At 42.2% G+C, this 15,813-nt stretch overlaps 1 protein-coding gene across 1 annotated transcript; it reads right to left on the bottom strand.

Annotated features, from left to right (window-relative positions):
- Positions 1–14,075, bottom strand: LOC148047779 (E3 ubiquitin-protein ligase TRIM7-like). The gene is made up of 5 exons (XM_087708490.1): positions 13,994–14,075; positions 13,732–13,816; positions 5,202–5,288; positions 2,966–3,040; positions 1–1,363 (listed from the first exon to the last, which is right to left on the bottom strand). Exons 2-5 carry the CDS (start codon positions 13,808–13,810, stop codon positions 840–842), a joined length of 765 nt encoding a protein of 254 aa, XP_087564616.1. The 5' UTR covers positions 13,811–13,816; positions 13,994–14,075; the 3' UTR covers positions 1–839.
- Between the last annotated feature and the right edge of the window lie 1,738 nt (positions 14,076–15,813).

Raw genomic sequence — 15,813 nt, 5'->3', positions numbered from 1 at the left:
GATAATGAGATGAGCCCGCATATTATTCTGTGTTGGTTTGATATTCTTTTTTATTTGTATTTATTTATATATTTTTATTCCTGTGAGTAGTTGTCATAAGGGCCCCAGTACACTGCTTTGCCCGAGGCCCACAATGCAGTGGTGGGATTCAATTTTTTTTACTACTGGTTCTATGGGTATAGCTTGGTGGGTGTGTCTTGGCTTGTTGGACATGGCAGGGGAAGGATACTGCAAAATCTCTATTTCCTCCTGATCAGCTGGGACTCAGAAGGCAGAGAATAGATGGGGGTGAGGCCAGTCAGAGGTGGTATTTACCGGTTCTCCGAATTACTCAAAATTTCCACTACCAATTCTCCAGAACTGATAAGAACCTGTTGTATACCACCTCTGCCATAATGCTGTTAAGATGGTCCTGTAGCATGGAATACTGGGGAATACAATGGACCTCTGTTGGAAAGACTCATACTTTGAAATTACAAAAGCTTACTCCTATCTGGAGAGATATCTGCACCTCTTACTCTTATGGCTGCCCAGAATTAACTAGGTTGCAACTTTTTACACAGTCTAGGCTAGGCTTCCCCAAACGGGTGACATATCTACAATTCCTAAAATTTCCTAAAGGTATTAGGTAGGTAGGTGAAAGGAGGTTAGAGTGCCATGTAGGGGTGGTTGTGAAGTAAGCATTTCTGCAAGAGCCCTGATTGTGTAATGTTCACAATCCCAAGTTGTGCATCCTACAGGGCCACCTTCCAAATGTGTGAGATTACACAGCTCTCCCACCATGCCCAGCCAGCAGAGTTGCTCGAGAAGGAGCTCCCTTTTCCATGAAGGGCTGGGCATTAAGGATGAAGGGTCAGCTCAGTTCCATCCCAAACCCGGAACCAGGGGTAGATTCTTTCTCCCGAGAAGGATGCGTTTGGGAAGAAGAACATGGTAGCCTTCGTTTCTACGTTGAAAAATTCCACCTGTTGATAGATGTAATCCACAAACACACGAATCCTCCGGGGCTTCTTTCCAAAAGTAAGTCTGGTGTGTTGTGGTTCAGTAAAAGCTATGTAATTTGTTGTCCCCTCATATGCTCCAATGGCCCAGATACCTTCTTTGGGGCTAAAAGCAGTCAATCCTTTTCTCTGCACTGACCCCCTGGCAACTCCCACAGCCCATTCCCCATTGTGTTTTATTTCTACCTCCCAACAGTGTTTTCCTGACTGAAACGCATTCTTGCCCAGAACCCACACCCGTGTGTTAAATCTTTTATCGCTATAGGGAACTGGTTGTTCTTCCTTTCCCCATGTCACAGTTTTCTGATCCCTGGAAATGACAAGGCGGCGATGAGCAGTGTCTGGGTCAAAGGTCACGGAATCTACAAGAGAAAAGCAAAATGGCGAAACTTATTTGCAGTCCTTCGGTACTTTTTTCCTTTCAAAATCTGCATGATACAATCTCGGTTCTTCAGCTCTCTGTTCAGCAGACTCTGGAGGCTGCAGACAACATTTGGGCGGGCTCTCCAACTGCTTGGTGGCGCAGTGGTTAGAGTGCAGTACTGCAGGCTATTTGTGCTGACTGCCGGCTGCCTGCAATTTGGCAGTTCAAAACCCACCAAGCTCAAGTTTGGCTCAGCCTTCCAGCCTTCTGAGGTGGGTAAAATGAGGATTGTTGGGGGCAATATGCTGATTCTGTAAACCGCTTAGAGAGAGTTGTAAAGCACTGTAAACTGATATAGAAGTCAAAGTGCTATTGCTATTGCTCAAAAAGTTTATTGTTTTCAGAGCTGTTGAGCAAGTTAATTTTGAGGGGGGGGAGGTGCATCATCTATTGATGTAAATTATATCAATTTCCACAAATGATGCAATTTCAAGCAGATAAATGCAATTTTAATTATAATCGACATTAGACATTCCTGGACACCCTTCCCCTACATGTTCAAGTGTCAGGTTTTATTGGCTTCTAAGAGAAAAGCTACAAATAGTGTTCATAAAAATAAATCCAAGATTTGAAAGTATTTGATGAAAATGATTTATATTTTGCTTCTTTAAGTGAGTTTATTAAAAAAAGCAAAACAGTCTCAATGAGTATTTGACAGAAAATGATGTTAGGAATGTTAAGCAAACAAAAATAACTGTTAAAATTCTAAGACTGTTTTATTGGATGTACAGATTAAATTATGATCTATGGTATTATAAAGGTTTATTTCTTGTCCAGCTCTAATAATCCCAAGGAAATCATTGTATTTATGGGGACAAGGGCATGTCACAAATCCATTTATCATTGTTGGGATCATGATATCTCAGAGTTCACAGAACCTCTGCATGATACCCCAATGTGAATGTTTGGATTGGCGTGCATTGTGTAAAATTAAAAATTAGGGTAGCTGAGTAAAATCATGTGTAATGTGTTGTGTTACTACAGTTTTTTATTACAGTATTGTAAAGGATAAGTTGCTGCAATTGTCTTTCCCAGGACATTCAGAGAGATCTTGACCAGTTCTGTATTAGCGGTGTCAAACTGGGTTTGACACCACATCAGGGTTGTGTTTGACTTTGGGGGGGACAGTGTGGGCATGGACAGGGTGGGGCATGGCCAGCTCAACATTACTCATGTTGAGGCGCCTGTGGGGACCCTGAGCACTCAGCAGCGAAAAAAGGCTCCGGAGCTCTGTTTTCGGCTACGATGGCCTCCTGCAACCCTCTGTCAGCAAATACGGAGCTCATGATGGCCACAATCCGCCCTTTTGAGCTCTGTTTTTGCTGGCAGAGGCACTTCAGGCCAGTCCTTTGCTATTTCCAGGGCCGCCCCACAGGTCAGATATAAGCATCCTATGGGACGGATTACGACCCTTGGGCCATGAGTGTGACCCCCTTGTTCTATAATATGAATAACTTAGATTGATTTGCTTTGGTTATCAGTATTGTAAATCCTGATTTCAGAAAATTAACTCCCCCCCAAATAAATAATTTCAAATTACCTGTTGCGCTACCTGGGATCAAATCGCATAAATTGGTTGAAGTCGGTGGGTTCAAAACACTTTGTGTCTGAAATACTTTTTAAAAAAAGCTCAGGTTATACAATAGGAAATGATATACATGCAATTGTTATTTCGGTTCAGAAGTAGAGCATAAATCATTCCATTTGCATATAAAATGAAAATACAGAACAGAAGTTTGGTTTGCAAGATTACCAAATATGCCCAATCATAAAAAAGGATTTTATAAATATGAAATCGATGCCAATAAAGGTCATTGAAAGGAGTAAAAAAAATCAATTGCAGCCCAGACTTGGTAGCTAATAAACAGAGGGGAATATTAGTAAGGAATGGTCAGATAAAGAAATCTAAATCCCAGGCATAAATGCAATTTGAGAAAACATCTCAGACAGGAAGGACCCTTTCTATTTCTTATGAAAATAAAGGGAGGAAAGGGAGAAAGCACATTCAGTTTTGTGGGGTTCTGTTACTGTAACCATATAATAAAAGTAATGTTAGGATTCCAAATTTTCAGTTTTCGGTTCTGCTCTACCTTAAAGGGCCAATGATTGGTTACCCCCAAACCTTCAAGGAAATACAATGTTCCTGGCTATAGGAACTTAATAAAAAAGATATGAACAGGGAAAGTGATAGCTACCTAGTGGGAATCCGCGAGTGGTATCAGAAGGGAAGGGGGAAGGGGAGAGATAGTAATAAAATCAATGTTAGGGGTATCTCCCGGTGGGAGAGAGAAAGTAGTGCAGCGGAATGTACAGCTAGAGAGAAAGAATGTTGCTAGTAGAAAAACACATGAATAGAGTTTCAGACACTGCTAGTAAAAACAAGTGGCTTTACTACTGATGCTTGTTTCACAAGCAGTGATAGTAGATATTAGTCCAAACACACTTCAAAGAACAAACAATAGCTTACAGTCACAGTTCACATTCCAGTCATCAAGTCATCAAGCATAGGACAAGCAGAGAGAGAGAGAGTGAGCTCTCCTGACTCCTTCTTATAGTAAAGTTAATTACACTTGATAAGTACATCCACTCATTTAAAACAACAACGACCATTTGTTATTGTATATAGATATATATTACCTACCCAACACTAGGAGTATACTCCCAACAAACAACATTGTGCCATTACATTGTACGTAAATGCTGTCCACTTTGTACAGATAGTGTGTCATCAGCAGTGTGTGTAAAAGGGGTGGAGCTCAAGGCACAGTTATACAACAGTGCTTTTGTCGAAAACAGCAAGATCATATGAGGGAAATGCCAACTGGTGGAATCAGTTTAACATCCAGAAATGCAACCAATGAAGCATCGTCGATGGTCAATCATTGATGGTCAAAGCTTCAACTATCGTCTTTTGAGAAACTAAAGGACTACGGCCATGATGGCAAACCTATGGCACGTGTGCCACAGGTGGCACATGGAATCCTCTCTGCCAGCACGTGAGCTGTCTCCCAGCTCAGCTCCACCACGCATGCGTGCGCCCCTCCTACCGTCCATCTGATTTTCGGGTGTCTGCTGTGCCTGTGGGAGACACACATGCATGTGTGTATGTGGGGGGGGGTGTTGTGCAAGCATCTGGGGGGGCATGTGGGCGTTGGGGAAAATGGGAGGCGGTGTTCCCCCTCACATTTTTTTGGTTTCAGGAGGCTTCAGGGAGGCCTGCTATGCCCAAAATGGGTGCTGGGGTGGTGGTGGTTACACGCATGTGTGGGGAAAGCACAGAGGGACCACGTGCATGCGCAGGGGGAGTGCAGGGGGGTCGTGTGCATGCACCAGGGGCAGGGTGCATTGCATTATGAGTGTGGGCATGTACGTGCAATTTCAGCATGCAAGGAGAAAAGGGTTAGCCATCACTGGACTAAGGGATTGGATCGGGAACAGTTTTGGAGCTAATGAGGCCCACATGAGGTTTCCCCAGATTTTATTCCCACAATGCCAGTGGTGGGTTTCAAAAAATTTTGGAACCTCTTCTGTAGGTGTGGCCTGCTTTCCGGGTCCACTGGTGGAACCTCTTCTAATCGGTCCAGTAGATTTGACAAACCGGTTCTACCGAATAGGTGCGAACTGGTAGGAACCCACCTCTGCACAATGCCAACTCTGGGAAGTGGATTTGGTGGAAAGAGAGGGCCCAGCTAGGGCTTAGCCGAGATTTGAACTTTTATCTCCCCAGTTGAAATCCATCTCCGTAACTCATTCCCCTCCTAACCTCAGATACTTACCTATCAGAAGAACAATTAGGGCCACATTCAAAGCAATGCTAACTCCCAGTATGATCCAGAGTGTGATTCGGCAGCATTTCGAAGGACCTGTGAAATTAACCTTTCGTTATGTACTTTCCGCCAAAGATTTGCAAGGTTACAAAGAATGAAAAACAGTCATAAAATCTCCCAGTCACCATGTTCTCACTGTGTTCTAACCCGTGGCATGCTTAAACATGATTTGTTGAATAAAAGTTAGGATTGGTTGGGTGTTACCTATCACAGCAGGGTATAAGCCATGGTTTGTAAGCCCCAACAGCTGGCCTCACACAATATGCTAAGCTAGGGATGGCAAACCTCTTTGTAAAGGCGTGCCAAAATTGTGCGCACGTGCACTCCTGCGTGTGTGTGTGCGCGCCCACACCCACAATTCAATATGCCTCACCCACCTGCACAAGCGTGTGACCCCCCCACCCTGCACATACAAGCACAACCTCCCCTCGTCCTTGCAGGGGGGGAGTTTTTCCCCTCCTCAGGCTCTGGAGGCTTTCCTGGGGAGGGTGAAAATGGCCTCCCTCGGGCCCCTGGAGGCCCTCCAGAAGCTGGAAATGGATTCATTTCTGAACTTCCGGTTGGCCATTGGATCTGTTTTTCATCCTCCCCAGGCTCCAGGGGCTTTCCTGAAGCCTGGGGAGGGCAAAAAACAGGCCCAATGGACCAACCGGAAGTTCTGTTGGGCCTGTTTTTCGCCCTCCCCAGGCTCCGGGGGCTTTCCTAAATCATGGGGAGGGTGAAAATGCCCTCCCCTGGCCCTCTGGAAGGCCAGAAATCAGCTGGTTGGAGCATGTATGTGCGCCGGAGCGGACAGCTCGCGTGCCTGCAAATATGGCTCCGCGTACCACCTATGGCATGGTGCTAAGTGAAAGCCAAGGAACAATGGCTCTTGCCTAATCCCTTTGCAGTCTATTAAAATAGGTTAAGGTTGTGCACACAAAGAGTTAGGAGCCATATCTGGCGATTGTGGCTATATTGGTGAAAATATTATCTAATTGAGCAATGTTGGCGGTTGGCACTTATCTTCACAGTTCCTGCCTGCCAGCCAATTCTATCCATTGTACCACTCTGGGTGCATACAGACATTACTGTAACTGACCCCAATTGTTTTGTTAAAGACTGAAGGCCTGAAGCGTATGATCTGCACTATATATTTCTATCCCTGTCACAAGCTCAAAACATTATGTTGTGGTATTGCTACTATGTGAAAATACAATGCTTATTTAAGAATTAAAGTAACAATTGGAAATATTGCTGTTTGTGGGGGAGGGGAAACATCTCTATTTGTTCAATCTGTTATTCATTTTGATGAGGCAGTGTGGTGGTTGAGCACTTAAGATGCTGGGCTTGTCAGTTGGAAAGCCGGCAGCCCAGGTTCAAGACCCGAGTGCCACATGATGGGGTGAGCTCCCGTCCTTGCTCCACCTCCTGCCAACCTAGCAGTTTGAAAACATACAAATTTAAGTACTGTATTTTTCGGACTATAAGACACACCGGTGTATAAGATCCACCAAGATTTCGAAGAGGTAAGTAAGGAAAAAAAGTGTTTGCCTTCTCTCAGCCCCCAGCAGGCTTCAGCAGTGTTATGTCCCCATTTTTGCCTTGCCCCAGCCCTGCTGAAGCCTGCAGAGTGCTGTCTTCCCTGGTACCATCACCTCTCTAAGTATTTTCTGCAGCTTCCTTGCCTTCCATTCAATCCTCAAGGAAGCCATCAGGTAGAAATCCTCCTATGGAAATCTAATTTACTGAACCTACTGTATTTTTCGGAGTATAAGACGCTCTGGAGTATAAGATTTTGAAGAGGCAAATTTTAAAAAAAATGTTTTTGTGCTCTGCAGACCTCCTAAAAATGACTCATTTTTCGCAAGAACAGGTCTTTTTTTTTTTAAGGGCATGAATAGCCTTTAGAAGGCTTGTAGACTGCTCCTGGGGGATGCAGTAAACAGTCTGTTTTTCATGAAAATGGGCCCATTTTTGTCAAAAAAATGGCATGCATAGCCTTTAGGAGGCTTATAGAGTGCTCTTGAGGGCTTGGGGGGGGCAAAATTGAGCAAAGAAAGGGCCCGTTATTTGCTCATTTCTGCCCTCCTCAACCCATAGGAGCACCCCGAAAGCCTCCTAAAGGCAATGCATGGCCATGTTGGTGAAGGGGGCGAGGTTTCTGGAGGCAAAAAATGCAGTATTCTGTGTATAAGACGCACCCAGATTTTCAGCCTCTTTTTTTAGGGAAAAAGGTGTCTTATACTCTGAAAAATATGGTATGTACCATCCACTTATCATCTACCTATCAAACATTTACTTACTTACCAGCCATCTGTCTTTCTTTCTAAATGTTATTAAAAGTTTTAACAAATGATAACAGATTAACAGAGTTGGAAGGGACCTTGTAGGTCATTTAGTCCAACCCACTGCTCAAGCAGGAGGCTCTACATCATTTCTGACAGATGGGAGTCCAGTCTCTTCTTGAAAGTCTCAAGTGATGAAGCCCCCACAACTTCTGAGTTGTTCCATTGGTTGATTGCTCTCACTGTCATAAAATTTCTCCTTGTTTCTAGGTTGAATCTCTCCTTGGTCAGTTTCCATCCATTACTCCTTGTCTGGCCTTTGGGTGCTTTGGAAAACAGGTTGGCCCCCTCCTTTCTGTGGCAGTCCCTCAAATATTGGAAGACTGCTATCATGTCTCCCCTGTTTTACAAATAACATAAAAACTAGCACAAGCTTTATAAAGAGTAATAAAGCATTTTCAACTATGGAAATGTTTCTGATGGATGAAAAGCCAAAAGAAAACTACGAAGTACCGGTAATCCTCGACTTACAACAGTTCATTTAGTGACTGTTTGAAGTTAAAACCGCACTGAAAAAAGTGACTAATGACCATTTTCCACACAGCTATTGTATCATCCCCATGGTCATTTGACCCACATTCAGAAGCTTGGCCACTGACTCATATTCAGGGTGGTTGCAGGGTACCAGGGTCACGTGATCACCTTTTGTGACCATCTGACAAGCAAAGTGAATGGGGAAGCCAGAGTCACTTAACAACCATGTTACTAATTTAACAACTACAGCGACTCACACAACTATTGTGGCAAGCAAAGTCATAAAATTGGGGGAAAACTCACTTGTCTTGCTTAACAACAGAAATTTTGGGCTCAATTGTGGTCATAAGTCAAGGGCTACCTGTAGTAAAAATGCTTTTTAACAGAGGGCAGTGCTGTTGGGAAGCGTCTAGGGCCATCTCCAACAATAAACTAAATGGCTTAACAACAATCTCTCCCCCCCTCTCTCTTTCTCTGTCTCTCTTTTTCTTTCACTCTCTCTGTCTCGCTCCCCCCACTCTTTCTGACTCTCCCTCCCTCTGTCTCTCTCTCTGTCTCTCTCTCTCTCTGTGTGTCTGTTTCTGTCTTTCTCTCTCTTTCTCTCCCCCCTCTGTCTGTCTCTCTGTCTCTTCCCCCCCTCTCTGTCTCTTTCTCTCTCTCTCTCCCCCTCCCCCTCTCTTTCTCTCTCTCTGTCTCCCCCCTGTGTCTCTGTCTCTCTATTTCTACCTCTCGGTGTCTCTATCTGTTTCTGTCTCTCTCTTTTTCTCTCTCCCTCCCTCTCTCTCTCTCTCTCCATCTCTTTCTCTCTCTCTGTCTCCCTCTCTCTGTCTCTCTATTTCTACCTCTCTGTGTCTCTATCTGTTTCTGTCTCTCTGTCTGTCTCTGTCTCTGTGCATAGTAGAACTTCTTCATTCCCATATACACACGCACACACACACAAAAATGTATGTATGTATGTATGTGTATGTAGATAGATAGATAGTATATGTATGTATATTCGTATGTGTATGTATATACACATGTACAGTGTATGTATGTGTGTGTTTGTATACACACACAAACATATACATACTGTATATATGTATGTGTGTGTGTGTATGTGTGTGTGTGTGTGTATGTATGTATGTATGTATGTATGTATGTATGTATGTATGTATGTATGTATATAAAGGAATAAATAAAAGAAAGTATTCATTTCTTTGAAAATTAGCTTTAAAAAGCAGAAACTTCTCCTATAAAGGAAGGAAACTGTGGAAGAACAGAAATTGATTACTCAACAAAGAAATTGTTTTGACAAAATCATTTCGGGTTTGGCAGACTTTCAAGTTTCTCTTAACATTGTGTAACTGGGTACATTTCTTCCTGGAAAGTTAGGCAAGAAGAGGATGCAGCTATGAAGATACTTTTCTCAATCCTTTGACATAGTTCTGAGTGTCTATTTTGGCATTTTTTGTCAAAAAGACAAAGAGAGCACTGTGTCATTTCACCACAAACTCTGCAAATACAAGAGGCATAGAACTTGTGCTCCAACAGTCTGACATTCTTTCATCAGATCCTGCTCTTTCCTGGCCACTCCTTTGCCTCCATCCAATTCCTCCTTGCCCACATAATTCACACTATACCCTTTCTGGTTTGCTGCTGCTACCTCTGGGCTATTTATTCAGAACAGAACAGAACAGATAAAAACAACTGGAAGGGACCCTGGAGGCTTTCTAGTCCAACCCCCTGCTCAAGCAGGAGAACCTATGCCTTTCCAGACTACTTGTTGTATCTTCTTAAAAACCTCTAGTGTTGAAGGACCCACAACTTCTGGAGGCAAGTCTTTCTACTAATTAACCGTTCTCACTGTTAGGAAAATTATCCCTAGTTCTAGATTGTTTCTCTCCTTATTTAGTTTCCACTCATTGTTTCTTAGAATAGAATAGAATAGAATAGAATAACAGTGTTGGAAGGGACCTTGGGGGTCTTTTAGTCCAAGCCCCTGCTTAGGCGGGAAACCCTACACCACTTCAGGCAAATGGTTATCTAACATATTAAAAATGTTGGACAATTCACAATTTCTGAAGGCAAATTGTTCCACTGATTAATTGTTCTAATTGTCAGGAAATTTCTCCTTATTTCTGGGTTGCTTCTCTCCTTGATTAGTTTCCATCCATTGTTTCTTCTCCTGCCCTCAGGTGCTTAGAAGAATAGCCTGACCCTCTCTTCTTTGTGGAAGCCCCTGAGATATGGGAACACTGCTATCATGTTACCTACCTCTAGTCCTTTTCATTAAAATAGACATAGATGTTAAAATAGACATTCATTGTTCATCTCAAGGGTTGCCACAAAGAAGGGGCAGTCAAATTATTTTCCAAGGCACCTGAAGGTAGAACAAGAAGCAATGGGTGGAAACTAATCAAGGAGAGAAGCAACTTTGAACTGAGGAGAAATTTCCTGACAGTTAGAACAATTAATCAGTAGAACAGCTTGCCTCCAGAAGTTGTGAATGCCCCAACTCTGGAAGTCTTTAAGAAGATGTTGGATAGCCATTTGTCTGAAACGGTATAGGGTTTCCTGCGTAGGCAGGGGGTTGGAGTAGAAGACCTCTAAGGTCCCTTCCAACTCTGCTATTGTACTGTATTGTATTGTATTGTATTGTATTGTATTGTATTGTATTGTATTGTATTGTATTGTATTGTATTGTATTGTATTGTATTGTATTGTTCTAACTGTCAGGAAGTTTCTCCTTAGTTTCCAAGTTGTTTCTCTCCTTGAGTAGTTTCCACCCATTGCTTCTTGTCCTACCTTCAGGTATCTTGTCTTGCTTTTATTTTATTCACCTCTATTTATTTATTTTATCTTATTTACTTTATTTTATTCACCATTTTGAAAGTTTGCAGTTTTTTTAAAAAAGGTTTCCCACTCTTTCCACCCCTCACTCCAATAAATTGTCGTAGTATTCTCTCTCATGAGCAAGGAGGACCGGAATATCAGCAAGAGCCAAATTTGCTTTGAACCTTGTAGTGAAGGATATTATGAAGAAGTTCAAAAATAACAATGTGGATTAACTAAAAACAGTGGAACAATATAACACAACCAAAATATACATAAAAAATTCCCCCGCCCATTTTGGGGAGGCAGCTTAAATGGAGACACAGAATAACATGCTACAGCAGTATTTCTTAACGGAGGCAACTTTGAGGTGGTAAATTCTGGGAACTGTACTCTACATGTTTTAAAGTTGCCAACGTTGTGAAACACAGTGCTGTAGCAGTAAACTATAAGTCATCGTTTACAAACCACAACGGCTACCTTCCCAGAATATTCGCAGTTAATAAAACAATAAGCCACAATATTATGTGCTTTGTGGTTTGTTATGGTTATAACACAATATATATATAAACCCTAAAAATAGAAGGGTGATTATTCTGAGTACAGAGTAATTAAGGGACTGTACCTGCATTCTGTACTTCTGTACAGGTAGTGCTCAATTTAACAATAGTTTGTTTAGTGACTGTTCAAAGACCCATTGTGGTGCAGTGGTTAGAATAGAATAGAAAAACAGAGTTGGAAGGGACCTTGGAGGTCTTGGAATCCCCTGCTCAGGCAGGAAACCCCCACACCACTTCAAACAAATGGTTATCTAATCTCTTCTTAAAAACTTCCAGTGTTGGAGCATTTACCACTTCTGGAGGCAACTTATTCCACTGATAGTTTTAAGAAGATAGTTTCTTCTTAGTTCTAAGTTGCTTCTCTCCTTTATTACTCCTTTACTCCTTTATTACTTTCCACCCAATGCTTCTTGTCCTACAATCAGGTGTTTTGGAGAATAGCTTGACCAGCTGGCTGGCACGTGTAGGCCTGTTTATTGGCCATTTTTGACCATTTGGGGGGCTGTTTTCAGGCTGTTTTTCAGGCCTTTTTTGGCCTGAAAAATGGCTTGAAAATGGCCCTAAAAATGGCCTGTCGGAGCCCTGTGTTGGAGCTTTCACAACTATCAAAGACAAGCTGTTCCACTGGTTGATTGTTCTAACTGTCAGGAAATTTCTCCTCAGTTCTATAAGTTGCTTCTCTCCTTCATTAGTTTCCACCCATTGCTTCTTGTTCTACCCTCAGGTGCTTTGGAGAATAGCTTGACTCCCTCTTTGTGGAAATCCCTGAAGCATTGGAACACTGCTATCATGTCTCCCCTAGTCTTTCTTTTCATTAAACTAGACATACCCAGTTCCAGCAACTTTCATCATATGTTTTAGCCTCCAGTCCCCTAACCATCTTTGTTGCTCTTCTTTGCATTCTTTCTAGAGTCCAAACATCTAGAACAGAATGCAGTACTGCAGGCTACTTCTGCAGATTGGCAGTTCGGGTATCACCAGGTTCAAGGTTGACTCAGCCTTCCATCCTTCTGAGGTCGGTAAAATGAGGACCCCAATTGTTGGGGACAATAGGCTGACTCTGTAAAACCACTTAGACAGGGCTGTAAAAGCACTGTGAAGCGGTATATAATTCTAAGGGCTATTGATACAATGGCACTGAAAAAAGTGACTTATGACCATTTTTCTCAGTTATGGCCTTTCCAACATCCCCATGATCATGTGATCAACATCCAGATGCTTGGAAGCTGATTCATATTTGTGACCATTGCTGTGTCACAAGTTCATGTGATCCCCTTTTGCAACCTTCTGATAAGCAAAGTCAATGGGGGAAGCCAGATTCACTTAACAACTAACATCAACTGCAGTAATTCACTTAACAGTTCAGGCCAGAGAGGTCATACAATGGGACAAAACTCACTTAACAACATAAATTTTGGGCTCAGTTGTGGTTGTAAGTTGAAGACTACCTGTATGTAGCACACTAAGAGATCATGTGGCTTCTTGTTGGCAGCCAAGGTAATTTGTAAACTATAGTTTGTGGGTTTAGTTTGCAAGGCGAAGATGTATTGCAAAGTATTTTTTGTCAGAAGGTAACATGTGGGAAACCCTACACTAAATCTAGCATAGGAAGAGGTAACTGACTTTGACTGCCTTTCATTTCACCCAAAAATAGCTTAAGTTGGAATGATTTTTGGCAATTCTGCAAGTTCTGGAAAGATTTGAAATGACCTAATTTTAAATCTACCTGAAAAGGTGAATGATATTCTATCAATAAAGTGAATACATCAGACTAAGCACATCTTCATTTAATAACACTCAACCATGTTTTAAATTTCTGAATTCTAGAAGACTAAGAGCAGCGTAATCATTTCCTAGCCATTAACCTGGGATCCGATAACATACCAGACTATGGCTAAGATAAGATAAACATTAACAAACCACAATTATGGATTGTGATTAAGGCTTCACTCCATGGTAGTCTAATGTAAGCTTCAGACTATTTGATAAACTGATCCACAGCCCTACCATGTAACTCCAGTCACCAATCTGCTTCATTACATTGCTTGTATAATTTAGTGCTGCTTACAGAATTAGCATAAACTGAGCATCATGAATTTGCATTTTCATAATTTTATTCAAACTCTAATCCACCCTGTCCACATTCCAGAGTCATACTGTAATCACAACATACCCAGAAGGAAATTAAATAAATTGAAAAGGCTTCTGTAACTCTTCATCCCAAGTGAGCTCTCTTTATTAAGATCTATAACCAGCACTATCATTAAATAACAAGCTAAAGCCATCAGAAACTTCAATCATTACCTTCCATCTTCTTGGGTAAAGCATCCATGTAGGTATGTCTGGAAGGTTCTACTACCATGTAACCCTCTGCATCTTCCATAGTAATCTAAGCAATTCACAGGAAGCAAGTCAAACAAATGAGATAATTCCTGAACGTTAAACTGAAACACTAGTTTTTAGTTCCTCTTCAGTGGAACTGCCCCCAAATGAGTGGGTGCTTTTCCTTCCCTCCTAAAACCAAAGTTTCAGTGCCATCTGGCAAATAATTTTAAATTGGTCCTACCTTCTTCTTAACTGGCGAATGCCTCTCAGGATAAACCACAAACTCAGCAGGTGTGTAGAGAAAGAGGAAGTGAAGTCTCCAAGTCTGGACAGATTGGGAAACCGCCTTTAATTCAAAGGAAAGCAATTCAATGGCAATCATCTACTAGGACTGAGCCAAAAGATGGGGAGGGGGAAAGAGGAGATTCCCACCAGCATCTGCAGAGGCCACCAAAGCAATTCTATAGTGGGAAAAAAGTGTAGAGTTTCACCAAACACCCGCACTAAGAAAGGATATGGAGGGAGAGAAAAGTCCATCCTACAAGTACATAGAAAAAGAGCAAAAAGACCTTTTCAAATGCAAATGGACTTGTTTTGCTACAAGAGTTAAAGATCTGGGGAAATCAAGCTAAGAATACAGGAATACAAACGTACAGTAGACTTAACAGGACAGATGGACATTCATAGATTGGATGAGGCAGAACTTGATGTAAATTCTAGCAATAGGACAATTGTAGATTAAGGCAGGCAGAAAGAAAATAAGTAGGAAATAGGCACAGCCTGTGTAGAGGTAGCAATATGATTAAAAGTAGAGTGTTATACATACTTTAAATTTGTGTGATAAAACTACTTCAATGGAACAAAATTTAAGCTAAGTCTTTGTGTCTCTGCCTCGCACCAGCTTGAGAAAATCTTAGTATCTTCTACAGGTGGAATAGCTTTTTTGGACTTCTCAAGCCACTCCTAAAACATAGGACTAGCCAAGTTTGTCAGCAATGACATCTGAAGCCTGTCACAACCTGATGTGAGTAATGCATCCTTCCTTGCGACAAATCATTAATCTGGGGTTGCAAGGTTTGTGCAGGAACAAATTGAAATGAAACCCAGACATATTGTGAGGACAGTATGTTTATTTCCAAAAGCAAAGGGGTTTCTCTACAGAGAAAATGGGGCCCAGAGTGGTAATTTTATAGGGGACTGGGATGTTGTAGATGGGGTCACGATGGCTCAGGCACAACTTTACGACTAACAACAAACATACATTGATTTTTTTTTCATGACAATCTATCCCCAAATGTCTCACTGAACAACATAAATTTTGGGCTCAATTGTGGTCATAAATCAAGGACTATCTGTATTTAGGCTTGATCTGGGAGACTAAGAACCTTCTTTCAAGCCTGGTGCTCTCATCCCCAATGTAACTGTGTTCTTTGCCATTAATTCCTCTCATCTTCCATATAGAATATAGCAAATATAGAAAAACAGAGTTGGAAGGGACCTTGTGATAGAATAGAATAGAATAGAACAGAACAGAATAGAACAGAATAGAACAGAGTAACAGTTGGAAGGGACCTTGGAGGTCTTCTAGTCCAACCCTCTGCTTAGGCAGGAAAACTTATATCAGTGATGGTGAACCGTTTTGGCACCGAGTGCCCAAACTGGAACATGCCCAAACTGGAATAGCAATAGCGATAGCAGTTAGACTTACATACCGCTTCATAGGGCTTTCAGCCCTCTCTAAGAGATTTGCAGAGTCAGCATATTGCCTCCACAATCTGGGTCCTCATTTTACCCACCTCGGAAGGATGGAAGGCTGAGTCAACCCTGAGCCGGTGAGATTTGAACCACCGAGCTGCAGAACTAGCAGTCAGCTGAAGTGGCTGCAGTACTGCACCCTAACCACTGCGCCACTTTGGCTCTCAAGAACGTCCGTGCATGTGTGCACACCGGAGCGCCAGAAACCCGAAGACCAGCTGGCTGGTATATGTAGACCTGTTTATTGGCCATTTTGGGGGCTGTTTTCAGGCCATTTTTCAGGCCTTTTTTGGCCCGAAAAATGGC

The sequence above is a fragment of the Thamnophis sirtalis genome, unplaced genomic scaffold (assembly GCF_051295495.1).
Source record: "Thamnophis sirtalis isolate CommonGarterSnake01/CBP01778 unplaced genomic scaffold, rThaSir2_p1.2 scaffold_3, whole genome shotgun sequence".
Classification (NCBI taxonomy): domain Eukaryota; kingdom Metazoa; phylum Chordata; class Lepidosauria; order Squamata; family Natricidae; genus Thamnophis; species Thamnophis sirtalis.
This window is presented reverse-complemented; position numbering and strand designations above follow the sequence as displayed.

Coding starts and splice junctions, on each gene's coding strand:
- LOC148047779 (XM_087708490.1), bottom strand. CDS start 13,810: ATGGAAGATGCAGAGGGTTACATGGTAGTAGAACCTTCCAGACATACC. Junction 5,289..13,731: donor TTTACCCAAGAAGATGGAAG/GTAATGATTGAA, acceptor TTAATTTCACAG/GTCCTTCGAAATGCTGCCGA. Junction 1,364..2,965: donor GATCCCAGGTAGCGCAACAG/GTAATTTGAAAT, acceptor TTTCTCTTGTAG/ATTCCGTGACCTTTGACCCA.